This window comes from Elephas maximus, chromosome 8 (assembly GCF_024166365.1).
Source record: "Elephas maximus indicus isolate mEleMax1 chromosome 8, mEleMax1 primary haplotype, whole genome shotgun sequence".
In the NCBI taxonomy this organism is placed as follows: Eukaryota; Metazoa; Chordata; class Mammalia; order Proboscidea; family Elephantidae; genus Elephas; species Elephas maximus.
The window spans coordinates 82,419,344-82,434,555 of NC_064826.1; the positions used below are offsets into that span (position 1 = coordinate 82,419,344).

At 36.9% G+C, this 15,212-nt stretch overlaps 1 protein-coding gene across 1 annotated transcript in view; it reads left to right on the forward strand.

Annotated features, from left to right (window-relative positions):
- SP4 (Sp4 transcription factor) overlaps nt 1-15,212 on the forward strand; it is a 97,320-nt gene that overhangs the window by 36,049 nt on the left and 46,059 nt on the right. The window contains exon 4 of the mRNA XM_049893522.1: nt 8,534-8,762. Coding sequence (XP_049749479.1) covers nt 8,534-8,762 — 229 coding nt within the window. The remainder of the gene's footprint in view (nt 1-8,533; nt 8,763-15,212) is intronic.

Consider the following 15,212-nt stretch of genomic DNA (forward strand, 5'->3'; position numbering starts at 1 on the left):
TCAAGCGCAGCTAGGACCTCTTTCTTCATATCCTTGTTTCTTCATTGTATAGTACCTTCTGAAATGGTTGAATGCTGACCAGTTCTTTTTGGTACAATGACTGTATATTTCCTCCATCTTTGATGCTTCCTGAGGTGTTCAGTATTTTCCCTGTAGAATCCTTCAGTATTGCAACTTGAAGCTTGAATTTTCTTTTCAATTCTTTCAGCTTGAGAAATGCCAAGCGTGTTCTTCCTTTTTGATTTTATAACTCCCAATCATTGCACATGTAGTTATAATACTTTGTCTTTTGGAGTTGCCCTTTGAAGCTCTTTTACTTCGTCCTTTCTTCGATTTGCTTTAACTACTCCATGTTCAAGTGCAACTTTCAGAGTCTCTTCTGATACCCGTTTTGGTCTTTTCTTTGTTTCCTGTCTTTTTCATGACCTCTTGCTTTCTTCGTGTATGATGTCCTTGATGTCATTCCACAATTCATCTGGCCTTAGGTCATTAGTGTTTAATGGGTCAAATCTATTCTAGAGATGGTCTCAAAATTCAGGTGGTGTATAGTCAAGGTTGTACTTTGGCTTTCGTTTACTTGTTCTGATTTTCTTCATCTTCAACTTGAACTTGCATATGAGCAACTGATGGTCTGTTCCACAGTTGGCCTCTGGCCTTGTTCTGACTGTTGATAGTGAGCTTTTCCTTAGTCACTTTCCACAGATCTAGTCAGTTTAATTCCTGTGTATTCCTTCTGGTAAGGTCCATGTGTATAGTTGCCGTTTATGTTGTTGAAAAAAAGGTATTTGCAATGAATAAGTCATTGGTCTTGCAAAATTCTATCACGCGTTCTCCTCTCCTGCATCGTTTCTATCACCAAGGCCATGTTTTCCAGCCACCGATACTTCTTCTTTGTTTCCAACTTTCACGTTCCAATCCCCAGTAATTATCAATGCATCTTGATTGCATGTTTGATCAATTTCAGATTGCAGATGTTGGTGAAAATCTTAAATTTCTTCATTTTTGGCCTTGGTGGTTGGTGTGTAAATTTGAATAATAGTTGTATTAACTGGTCTCCCTTGTAGCCGTATGGATGTTATCCTATCACTGACAGCCTTAGACTTTAGAATAGATCTTGAAATGTTCTTTTTGATGATGAACGCAATGTCATTCCCCGTCAGTTTGTCATTTCCAGCATAGTAGACCATACGATTGATTCAAAACAGCCAGTAGCAGTCCATTTCAGCTCACTGATGCCTAAGGTATCGATGTTTGTGTGTCCAATTTCTTTTTTTGACAGTTCTTAATGCTAAGAAGCATTTTAGTATTATTTAAAACTAAGAAGTTCACTTCATCCATCTCTGTTGATAATGGGGTTACTTTATTTAACATTCATTGGATAGATAGTTTTTTGTTTTATTTTACTTTGTTTATTAATTTGTGGGTCTGTCTTGTGTAATAATGTTACCTACTACTCAGTATTAAAGAATTGCAAATGATTTTTTTTTTTTTTTTTTTAGTAAAAAGGAAGACCCAGTGGATTATCTTTGGTCTGTTTTCTTATGTATAAAATGGAAATATCTAACCTACTTACCTCAAAGGGTTTGTTTGAAATGCTAAAGGAATCAAATTATAACAACTGGAATTTGGCAATAAGATTGTTCCTTTATCTTATATTATTTCTAGTTTTCTACCTGTAGTCCCTTATTTTTTAATATTATTAAGGTGTCTCAATTTTTTTAATGTCAGTTATAACTGGCTTCCACCACCCATATGTCAGTTTGTCCTACTATGGTATCGTGGTGGATGTTGATGTGATGCTGAAAGTTATGCCAGCAGTATTTCAGATAGCAGCAGGGTCACCCATAGTTGACGGGTTTTATTGGAGCTTCCAGACTAAGACAGAGTAGGAAGAATGGCATGGTAATCCACTTCCCAAAGTTAGCCAATGACGACCTTATTGATCACAACAGAACATTATCTAATTGATTTCTTTGGACATGTCATCAGGAGGGCTCAGTTGCTCACAGAGGCCATCATGTTTGGTGAATTGGAGGGTCAACAAGGGCATGGAAGACACTCTGTGAGATGAATTAGCACAGTAGCATGATCATGGATGTGAATATGCTGACGATTGTGAGGATGATGCAAGACTGGGCAGTGTTTTGTTCATAAGGTCGTCATGAGTTAGAGTCAATTGGACAGCAACTAACAACAATAAAAATAGCTGACCTTGCAGAGATTGAACAAGCCACATTTCCTTTAGTTTTAGTGTATAGTTAAATTTTACACAGCATATAAAATATTTGCAACTATAAGACAAAGGTTCCTTAATATGTAGAGCTTCACAAAGGGTAAGACCTCCTCCCCCCGACCCCCCGTCACCAAATGTAAATGGGCAGAGTTCACAAACATATAATTCAGAAAGAACATTCGAACAGCCAGTAAACGTTAGGAAATTTCAGCTTCGTTAGGAATCAAGTAAATGCAAATAAAAGCAATAATGAAATGATGTATTTGGTCTACTAAATTACCAAAGCTTCCCCCTCCCCACCCCTTTTAAGTTTTTCCTTTTATTTAAAAAACTAGTTGCCATTGAGTGGACTCTCACTTATGGTGACCCCATGTGTGTCAGTGGAAATGTGCTCCGTAGCGTCTTCACTGATTTTTCACATCTTGGGGATCTAGATGTACTGAAATTCAAGTAAGTAATATTGGTGAAGGCTTAGGCCTCCTGTATTAAAATTCAGAGAATGAGTCCCTTTTACTAGTTAGGCTTGTTTTCTCTTCTTCCTCTAATCTTAAACTCAAGTCTCAGGTTTTATCATTGTAGGGAGATAAAAGACCACGCTAGCTGATGCTAAAGAAAAATATTAAACGGTGTGTCCAAAATATCCTTTCTAGACATTTTTGAATATCTGACAACATTAGTCTTGCTACCTGCCAACCACCTGCCCCCAGGTCCAGTTACCCTTGGCTAAACTTCTATATACAAGAAAGAGAACAGATCAAAAAACAAAAGGGAACAAGAAAGATGACTTGGCTGTTCTGTCAGCTTTCGAGTGCTTTTACCTCTGACAGCACTAAAGGAAGGGAAAAGTGTCATCCTTAATCTGTTCCACCGTAATGCATAGTTACACTCCCAAGAATTTTGAGTTATTTTAAAAATTGTGTTATAAAATAGTTGATTCAGTGATAAGAAAGGGGGTAGAGACTAGAGTTTCAGAAGAGGAGTAATAAATTACTTTTTTCCTTTAGATACTTCAATAATTATCTTTTATAGCTACAAATATATAGTTTTTGCTTCTTACTGACTTGCCCTTCCCCCTTATCACCAGTGCTGTCATTGGCACAGCTTCTTATATTTTTTAATGTCTTGGTCATTGGTTGTTACTTGCTAAATTGAATGCAGAGGCATTCAGCAAGCCAGACATTTTTCTTATACAACAGCTTTTTTCTATGCTTGTTTTTTATTACAGTCCCAATTAACATATAACTAGTTGTGGCCCCGTAAATGATAAGTCATGCTGTATCCAACTCATCCTATAAATAGTCACACATTAGGAGAAATTTCTGTACCTACTGTTATTCAACACAGTGACAGCATACACTAGCGCATGAGCCAGTTATTTGTTCCTAAGCCTAACCCACCCAAGCAGTGTATTTTTGAGAAATGGAGAACTAAGGGAGGCATATTGAGCTTCCCAAAGACCAACAATTTATGATTTAGTTGAAAAAAACAAAACAGATGTTTACAATGTACATTTACCATTTAATTTTCACAGTGTCATGATAAAATTAGGCATATGATATAATGGGAAAACAAGAAAAAGAGATAATCTGATGCAGATTCAGAGGGGGACTTACCAGGAAGACTTCCCACAGGGGATGATACATGAGCTAAGTTCTGTAAGATGAATGGGCATTTGCCAGATGGAGGGAGATGGAGGGAGATTTGAGGTGGGAGAACGTATTGGATACCAGCTATATTGTTCAAAGCCCCAGAGAAAATCAATCATGGAATGTTAGAGGAAATAGTTGTAGGTAGGAGTGGAAGAGGAATGCCAAGCAATGAAGCTATGAAAGAATGTAAAAGCTAGATTATGAAGAGCTTTATGTACCATGCTTAGAAATACTGACCTCATTGGAAATACATGGAGGGCCCATTGACTTTTTGGAGAGAACCAGATTTATATTTGGAGTATGGAAAATGAATTGGAAGGGGAAAAACTGGTCTAATGGTGATAAGGGTCTGCACTAATACATAGGCAGTAGTGATGAAGAAAAATGGACAAATTTGAGATATCTTGGAGAGGTAGACTCAACGGGGATTAGTGATCAACAGAGATAATATATATGGTGGAAAGAACAAAGCCTTTGGAATTAGCCCTCAGTTTAAATCTCAACTCTGTTTTGTGACTTTACCTGTTTTGTGACCTTAGACATTTTACTACGTATTTCTTAGAACTTGAGTTTCCTCATCATAAAATTGGGACAGTAATACTCAGCCCATAGGGATGTGAGGAGTAAGTGAAATGATAAATGTAAAGCATCCAGTAAAGTGCCTTGCCATACAATAGTGTATAAACTAATAGATGCTGTTATTGTGGGGTATGAAAGAGATTGAGAGGAGTCAAAAGCGATTTCCAGGTTTCCAGGTTGCACGATGAGAAAGAGCTAGTTCAGGAGAGTGGGGTTTGGGGTTAGTTCTTTGATTCTAAAGTTGCTGGTGAGAAAGCTGGGTGGAATTGTCCCCTGACAACTGACAACAAGAGTATGGTACTTATGAGAGCTATTTGAGCAGGAGGTATAGATTTGGGAGTTACCATCTTACACGTGGTAGTAAAAGTTATGAAAGTGAATGAGATCATCCAGGGAGAGGGTTGGAACGAGAAGTTAGAACTCTGAAGAGTAGCTAGGAATAGTGGAGGGAGAGAAGCCTGGGAAGGACACTGAAGTGCAGGTGGTTAAAGAAGGAGTAACACCAGTGATGAGTAGTATCAGTGAAGTACAAGGAGGAAAGAATTTCGAGAGTGGGACTAGCAGCTCCAGGTGTTCCAGAGTGGTAAGAAAAGATCAAGAGGAAGAGGTATCTTTGGGTTTAGCAGTAAAGAAGTTATTAGTTACTTCTGTCATGATTTTAGGGAGTGATAGGATGGACACCTAGTTTCAGTGGTATGAGAAGAGAATGAGAGATGAGTAAAGACAATTAGTATATGTAATTGTTTTAAGACGCACAAGTAAAGTGTATGTTTAAATACTGATAAGAAAGAGCCAACAGGAAGGCGTTTCTGAGGATGTAGGGAGTTAGCTTAGAAAGTGAAGTTTTAAGGAGAATGGAGTACTCAGTGATGTCAAATGTAGCAGATCAGTGCTGTCACGATGAATGAGAACATATCCATTGGATTCGGCCATTGGGAGGAAGTCTGTGAATCAGGAGCCAAGTCCTTCTGGTGAAGGATGAGTACTTTCAGTGCCAACCTTTTGCCAGTGGGGGAATGATGGGAAGTTATCGAGCATGGAAGTGATTGGAGAAGGGAGTTAAGAGGCCATTTAGTCTGGTAGAAGCATGAAGTTACAGGGGCCTATGGTCCTGGCAAAAGAAGGTAAGATGAATACAAGAGCTGTTACCTGTATTGCAAAGCACCTGTGTAACTTGGCAACAACTGATGTAATGAGTAAAGAAGTAGCCTAAAAGTTGACTTTATGGTTTTTGAGTGTGAATAAGAAGAAGAACGTTAGTAGTGCTTACAGAAATGGGGATGTTAGTCGAAGCACAATTTGAAGATGAGTTCATTTCTAAACCTTCATTCAGTTATTCAGCCTGTATTAAGTGCCTGCTGTGTGTTGGGCACTGTTACAGATGCTTGAGATGTTAACAGTGAGCATAATAGGCAAGATCCCTCCTCTTGTGGCACTTTCATTCAGATGTGAGGCCAAGACAGAAAGAAATAACAAACGAACAAGACAATTTAAGACAAATAAGGCAATAAAACTAGATGATAATATAAAGATGGACTGAGGGAAACCACTCATGTGGTCAGGAGTGACATTTCTAAAGAAGAGACATCAGATTATTACTAAAGAGTCAGCTATGCAAAGATCTGGGTGCAAGTCCTGTTGCCCAGACTGAAGAGTATGTACAAAAGCCCTACGAAAGCAATGATCTTGATTTGTTTGAGGGCCAGAAGAAAGTCCAGTGGGTCAGGTGCGGAGTGAGCAAGGGAGAGGCTTAATACAAGATGAAGGCAGAGAGGTGGATGGGGTAAACTTAAGCAGGGCCTTGGAGGCCTTAGTAAGGAATTTGATGGCTTATTCTCAGTTGGTAGCAGTGGAGATGAAAGAAAAATAGTGTTGGTCCTATATTTGAGCTGTGAGACATTGCAGCAAAAAATTGAGACTTATCAGGCTTAAGTTTATAAATATAAATATGATTTTCTTATTACTGTTTATAAAGATAATTTGCCAAGTCATTTAGGCATTGAACAAATAAGTGTTCATAATCTGGAGGCTTGTGAAACCAGCCTGTCAAGAAAATCGTCAAGGAAACAGGTAATGCTCAGCCAGCAACCAGGGATCTGTAGCAGTTCTTTGATCTCATGGAGGGCATCTTAAATATCATTGCAACCTGAAAGGAATGACCAACAGTTATATGAAGTAGTTGGAAAAATTATGACCAGATACTTCTCATGACTTCTGGGAATTTAAAGAATACTTGACAACTTAAAATACCTGTATCTCTAGAGGGACCATGCTGTAAAGACTGTTCTGATTCAGATTGAATTCTCATTCACAGAAGTGCATTTGTTACGGTAAGCAGGATATATGTATATCACTGTACTTCTAGGTGCACAAAGCAGTTTGGATAGTTTGCCTAGCCAAGGGATCAGCATCTGTTGAATATGTAAAGCTTACATTTACTGAAGAACTGTAGTGTGCAAGCCTGTGTGCTTGAAACATACATGGAGGCATAATACACTTTACAGTTATGTAGACAGTCAGTTGGCGCTTTAAAAACAACTCCTTGAGGTGGATAACCAGTTGCTGTTAAGTTGATTCTGACTCATGGCAACCCCTTGTGTATCAGAGTAGAACTGTGCTCCACAGGGTTTTCAGTGACTGATTTTTGGGGCATAGATCTCCAGACCTTTCTTCTGAGGCACTTCTGGGTGGACTCAAACCTCCAACCTTCTGGTTAGCAGCCAAGTGCGTTAACTGCACCACTCAGGAACTCTTGAGGTGGATAGGGAACTGGAATTCTTTGGGGTCAGCGTTATTATTTTAAAGATGAAGAAACTGAGACTCTCCAAGTGCCCTGTCACAGACTTCATTTGCATTACTTTTCCTATCACACCTTGCTAATTCAAAGGTGAACAAAAATTTAGACTTCAGTAGAAGAGGTATAGTATGTATTCTTACTAAAACAATGGCAAAAAACATCGTATTTTTATTTGTTTTATAGTTAAGGATGCTACCAAAGGTTTCAGAGTGCTGAGAGTACACATAGGAAGGAAGGTGGGATTTACTTTGGTTGGGAGAGTCAGAGGTTTGAATTTGTTTAGAAAATGTGTGCTGTTTTCTTACTTGATAATTTTTATTATTTTTTGTTGTCCTTACTCCATATGTTTAAAGTACTACATATGCAACTTTACAATGAGTCCTTTTATTTTGTTTCTGCTAGCATATTTTTTTTTTGTATTGCCACCTAACTCAGAGGTGGGAGTATTGTTTTCTGTCCATTCACGTATTTACTATTCTTACACTTGATGGAGAAAGTAGAACCTTGTTTAAAAAGGCATCTCCAGGTGTCCTTCAGGATAAAGTCAAGCTGTATGTAAATAGGTACACTTTTTGTCATATTATGCATTATTTATCATATTTTTCCATAATTAAAAAAGCCAAACTGGTATATGTACTAACCTCAGAGGTGAAGCCTGAGATACATGAGTGAAGAGGATGATAATGTACTAAATGTCTTTTTTATGATTATAGTGACTGTATGTAATAATCATGGATGGTTTTACATTTAAATAAAACATTTCATGTATACTAGAAAAATAACTCATCAGTGAAGAGGTGTTTGTGTAATTTAAACTATTTAGAAATAAGAAATGACCATATTTTCTCAGAATGTATATGTTGCTTACTGTGGAAATAGTAATGATAATACTTTGTATTTATATAGCATCTTTCCTCTAGGGTCTCAGAGTGCTTTTCATGTAATGTTCATGAATCCTCACCACACTTTGGTGAGGTAAGTAGGTGGCAAGTATTACTACCTTCATTTTACAAATGGAGGAATTAAGCCACAAAGAGTTAAAGGCTGTATGTATAGTCACACAAACTAGACATAGAGGCAACCTGAGCTGCTAAAGTAAGACTATTATATTTCAGAGAGATTGGCATAGGATAAGTCATTAACTCCTTTTGCTTTTACACATTACATGTATCTTTTAGAACAAATACGTTAGCTTTAAAATGTCCACAGGGACATATTTTTTATCCTTTCTTGAGGAATAGAACTTATTGTAATACTCTTTTCCGCCCTTTTCAGGTCAGCAGCAAGGACAGGATGGAGTAAAAGTCCAACAAGCTACTATAGCTCCTGTAACCGTAGCAGTTGGAGGAATTGCTAATGCAACAATAGGTGCTGTTAGTCCTGACCAACTCACTCAAGTGCATTTGCAGCAGGGCCAGCAAACTTCTGATCAAGAGGTGCAGCCTGGCAAGAGGCTTCGAAGAGTTGCGTGCTCCTGTCCTAATTGTAGGGAAGGAGAAGGAAGGTAAATGCACTGTTATCAAGTCTATCTCTCTGGAAAGCATACAATAGTAGTTAAAACCAAGTCATTGGCTGGGTATTTTGAACACTAGAAACTCACCGACATTATTGCCTAGAAGTTGAGTTAGACTCTACATATATATTTGTTATGAATAAGGTTTAGGTGGGCTATCCTAGGAACGGGATTTGAATGGTCCTCTGCCTTGTTTCTTCTTATAATTTTCTTTTTTCATTTATTATGGAAATTTTTAAAACAATTTGAGATATATTCACATCCATAATTAACCCATTTATACTGTAAAATTAAAAAGTTTTTAAATGTATTCACTGAATTATGCAGCCATCACCACAGTTTTAGAACATCTTTATCACCTAAAAAAAAAAAACTCTAGTACCCTTTAGCTACCAGCCTTCTATCTCCTCATCTTCCCCCAAGCCTTAAAAATTACTCGTCTACTCTCTGTCTCTCTAGATTTTCCTACTCTGGACGTGTATTGTAAACAGAATCATATAATATGTGGTCTTTTATGTCTGGTTTCTTTGACTTAGCACATTTTCAAGGTTGTAGCATGTATCAGGACTTCATTTCTTTTTATGGCCAAATAATATTCCCTTGTACAGGTAATATATTTTTTAATCCATCAGTTGGTGGACATTTGAGTTCTTCCCACCTTTTGGCTATTATGAATAATGCGGTTGTAAACACATGTAAGCTTTTACACGGTCATATGTTTTCACTTCTCTCAGATAGACGCAGAGGAATGGACTTGTAGGATCATATGGTAACTCTGTGTTTAACTGAGTGACTGCCAGACTGTTTTCCAAAGTGGCTGCAACATTTTACATTCCCACCAGCAGGTTGTGAGGGTTGTAATTTTCCACCTTGTCACCAACACTTATTATCTGACTTTTTGCTTATCACTATCTTAGTGTGTGAGAAGTAGTGTCACTTTGTGGTTTGGATTGCCATTTTTCTGGTGACTTTTAATGATAGTGAGCATCTTCTGTTCATGTGCTTATTGGCTCTTTGTAGATTTGGGGGAATGTCTACTGAAATACTTAGCTCATTTTTTTAATTAAATTTTTTGTTATTGTGGTACAAATGTGTATAACAAAGCGTTTGCTAATTCAGTAATTTTTACATGTACAATTCAGTGACATTGATTATAGTTGTCATATTGTGCAGTCATTATCATTGTCCTTTTTCCAGATAGTTCCACTACCATTAACGGAAATTCATGGCCCCAAGTAAAGATTCTCTGTGTTCCCCTTTCTCATACCCCCACTAGTCACTAACAAGCTTTAGTCTCTATAATAATTTACCTATTTCATGTCAGTGGGATCATACAGTATGCCTTCTTATGACTTAGTTCACTCAGTGTGTTTTCAGGGTTCACCCATGGTGTAGCATATATTTAAGACTTTGTTTCTCTTTATGACTGAGTAATATTCCATTGTATGTATAGACTGTCTTTTGCTCATCTATTCATAGACCTTTGTTCATTATTAAATTGGGTTATTTATCTTTTTATTATAGTTGTAAGACTGCTTCTCAGCCTTTGGTTAAGATCAAGTATAGTTAGTTGCAAGAGTTCTTTATATATTCTAAACACAAGTCCCTTTTCAGATACATGATTTGCAAATACTTTCTCCCATTCCATGGGTTGTCTTTTCACTTTCTTAACAGTTCCCTTTGAAGCACAAAAGTCTTTAGTTTTGATGTAGCCTAATTCATTCTTCTTTTTTTTTCCCTTGCTCATGTTTTTGTTGTTATGTCTAGGAATCCATTGCCAAATGGTCGTGATGATTCCATGTTTTTTTTTTCTGAGAAATTTATTGTTTTTGCTCTTACATTTGTCTTTGATTCCTTTTGAGTTAATTTTTGTATATGATGTGAGGTAAGGGTCCAACTTGTGAATGTAGCTATCCAGTTTTCCCAGTACCGCTTGAAAATACTCTTTTTTTCTCTATTGTATGGTCTTTTGACAACCCTTGTCAAAAATCATTTCATCATAGACACATGGGTTTATCTCAGGACTCTCAGTTCTATTCTATTAATTTATATCTATCCTTATACCAGTACCAGAAAAAGAAATAAAAGGCATCCAGATTGGAAAAGATGATGTAAAATGATATTTTTAGATAACCTGTATATAGGAAACCCTAAGGGATCCAACTGGATGAATGGACATGAGGAACCCAGGGTAGAAAGGGAGAGAGTGCTGATACATTGTGGGAATTGCATCCAGTGTCACAAAATGCTTTGTGTATAAAGTTTTGAATGAGAAACTAATTGACGCTATAAACTTTCGCCTTGTGAAATCAATTGTATTTTTTATACTTGCAACAAACAACCTGAAACTGAGATAAAGAAAATGTATTTCAAAAGCATCAAAAAGAATCAAACACTGAGGAATAAATTTAACAAAATAAATGTAAAACAGCATTGTTTAAAAAAAAAATAAAAATCTACATGGAAAACATTTAATGTTCATGGATCGGAAGACTCGATATTGTTAAATGGCAGTACACCTCAAATTAATATACAAATTAAACACAATCTCTATCAGATTTCAGGCTGACTTCTTTGTAGAAATTGACAAGCTGGCTCTAAAATTTATGTGGAATTACAAGTGTCCTAGAAAAGAAAAACTGTCTTGAAAAAGAACAAAGTTGGAGTACTCGATTCAAAAGTTAATACAAAGCAAAAGTAGTTAAGACAGTGTGGTACTGGCATAAGTGTTTTCATCACGGAACAATGTTGGATTTTGTCAAATGCTTTCTCTGTGTCTACTGACATGATCGTGTGGGGGTTTTATTTTGGTTTTTATTCCACTAATATGATGTGTTACTTTAATTGGTTTTCATATATTAAACCATCTTTGCATTCCTGGGATAAAGCTCACTTGGTCATGATGTAGAATTATTTTAAATGTTGTTGGATTCACTTTGCTTAATATTTTGCTGAGGAATTTTTTTTAATCCATATTCATAACAGATATTCATCCATAGTTTACTTGTGATGTCTTTATCTGTAGTTTTTTGGTATCAGGGCAATACCGGCCTCATAGAATGAGTTTCACTATGAGTCGGAATTGACTCGACTGCAGTGGGATGGGTAGAATGAGTTGGGAAGTGTTCCTTTCTGTATTATTTTTTGGAAAAGGTTGTGAAGAATTAGTTTTAAGTCTTTAAATGTTTGGAAGAATTCACCAAGAAGCTTCTCTTCGTGGGTAAAATTTTGATTACTAATTTAATCTCTTTGCTTGTTATAGGCATATTCAGATTTTATATTTCTTCTTGTGTCAGTTCGATAGATTGTCCATTTCATCTAAGTTATCTAATTTATTGTCATATAGTTGGTCATAGTATTCCTTTATAGTCCTTTTGATTTCAGTAAGGTCAGTAATCTTCTCTTTCATTTTTTATTCTAGTAATTTGAGGTTTTTTTAATTTTTTTCTTTTTCCCTCTTTTATCATTATAAAATGTCCCCCTTTATCTCTAGTAACATTTTTTGTTTAAAGTCTGTTTTGTCTGATGTTAATATAGCCACCCCAGCCTTCTTCTGGTTGCTATTTACATGCTATTTCTTTTTCCATTCTTTTACTTTCAATCTGTTTGTATCTTTGAATCTAAAGTGTGTTACCTGTAACCAAAAAAAAAAAAAAAATGACCAAACCGATTGCCATTGAGTCAATTTTGACTCATAGCAACCCTATGAATACTTTTGAACGTTACGACTATGTTATACCCCTGCTTTCTAAGCTCCGTTGTTGTTGATGTGAAGTCAGCTGTTCATGTTACTGGAGTTCAGTTGTAATTCTGAGTCATTTTTCTCTTGCTGCTTTCAACATTTTCTTCTTGTCTTTGGTGTTTAGGATTTTAAATGATAGGTCTAGATGTAGATTTCTTTGCATTTATCTTGCTTGGAGTTCATTGAACATCCTGGATTTGTCGATTAATGCTGTAAGTAAATTTGGGACGCTTTCAGCCATTATTTCTTCAGATATTTTTTCTGCTCCTTCCTTCTCTCTGCTGCTTCTGGTACTCTCATTATGCATATATTGGTGCACTTAATGGTGTCGCACATTTCTCTGAGGGTCTGTTCTTTTTTTTTCATCCTTCTGCTCTGTTTTTAGATTGTATACTCTGTTGATCTATTCACAGTTTATCCTTTGGTTGAGCCCCTCTAGTGAAATTTTGTTCGGTTACTGTACTTTTCTACTCCAGAATTTTCATTTTCTTTTTTATAATTTCTGTATCTTTATTGATATTCTCAACATTGTCGTCATACCTTTCTTTGCTTTTTAAGTTGATTTCCTTTAATTTTTAACATGTTTTTAATGGTTACTTTAAGTCTTTGTTAAATCTAACATGTGGTCACTTTTTTTCTTTTTTAATATCTTACTGTATTTAAGGTGAGATTTTACATGGGAAATTGGGTTCCCATTTAACAATTTCTACACAAATTTTCAGTGACATTGGTTACAGTCTTCACAATGTGCTACCATTCTCAATCATTCCATTCTGGTTGTACCACTTCTGGTACTCTAGTTTCCTTGCCCCTCTAACCTTCTCACCTTTGCCCTAGAGTGATTTTTGACCATTAGGTCTCCTATAGTTGATTTTTTTTCCCTAAAGAAGCTCATTACTCATGGGTGATATTCTTTATTTTATGATCCAGTTTGTTATTTAGCTAGCAGGTGACCTCAAGGGATAATTTTAGTTCAAGGTCTGAAGTGTTGATGAGTGATATCACTCATCAACACTTCAGACCTTGAACCAAAATTATCCCTTGAGGTCACCTGTAGTCTCAACCAGTCTCAAGAGGAATTCCTGTAGTCTCAACCAGTCCATTAAGTCTGGGTTTTTTAAGAATTTGAGTTCTGTTTCACGTTTTCATCCCATTCTTTGAGGACCCATCTTCTGTGGCCCTGATCAGAATGGTTGGTAGTGGTAGCCGAGCACCATCTAGTTCTCCTGTTCTCAGGGTGGATGAGGTTGTGGTTCATGTCAACTATTAGTCCTGTAGTCCTTTCTTCCATGAGTCTTTGGTTTTCTTCTTTCTCTTTTGTTCCAGACAAGCAGAGACCAATAGTTGTATTTCACATGGCCGCTTGCAAGCTTTTAAGACCCCAGAAACCACTCACCACATTGGAATGTAGAGCACTTAATAATATAGTACACTTTGTGAACTGTATTATGCTAATTAACTGAGTTGTCCCATGAGACTGTGGGCCTAGGTCTTCAAACCCTGAATACCAGTCTTCCCAGGTGTTTGATTATGTCTAGGAAGTGTCCGTACCTGTGTCCCTTATGTGTTTTATTATGTATATGGATATCCATGCATACACTTACATACCTGTATATACATATGCCTGTAGATACATATGTACCCACATATTCATACTCAAATACTTATTTGTATAACCACACTTTTATTTTTTTGGTTGTTGGTGTTGTTTCCAAATTATATGTGTCATTTCCTTTACCAAAGACATTCTTTTCGCTTGTGCTCTTCATAGTGACCTTGTTTGCCTTGGCCAAGCTGTGTGCACTTCACCCATATTTGATGGTGTCTTTCCCATCACCAGAACTAAGAAATGTCTAATATCTTGTCCCTGCTCCCCACTTATTCACCCCCACCCCATCTCTGGCAGCCACCAATGAGCATTTGTCTCTGTATGTATATCTATTCTTGCCTTCTTGTGAAAGCGTGATCATTCAATATTTGCCCTTTTGTGATTGACTTATTTCACTCAGCATAATGTCCTCCAGATTCATCCATGTTATACAGTGTTTCGAGGACTCATCATTATTCTTTATGGCTGCATAGTATTCCATTGTATGTACATACCACATTTTATTTATCCATTCATCTCTTGATGGGCACTTAGGTTGTTTCCGTCTTTTTGCTATCGTGTGAATAATGCTGCAACAAACATAGGCGTGCATACGTCTATTCGTGTCAGTGGTATTAGATCTACGGTATATACCTAGAAGTGAGATTGCTGGATCATATGGTATTTCTGTTCCTAGCTTTCTGAGAAAGTGCCACACCGTTCTCCATAGTGGTTGTACCATGTGATCACTTTCATAGGCAGTTTCTTCTGCCTGCCTTTTATTCCAGTGTATGAGTCATACTTTTCTGTTTTTTTTTTTTAATATCTCACAATTTTTTGTTGGAAACTGGACATTTTGGGTAATATAGCTACTCTGGGTACTGGTTTCCCTCTACCCATCCCCCCAGCCCTCTGGCTTGTTATTTTTATGTGGTTGTTCATTTGTTTAGTGACTAGCTAGATTAATGAAATTCATTCACACACACAACAGTGCGAAGCATCTGATGTTGCTCTTCAAGGGGTACAACTTTAGGTATACTCACAGCTTCCCTGGAATGACAGTGGTTTTGGCAGTACTCTCTTTGACAGACTCTTTCCCTGACCACATCCC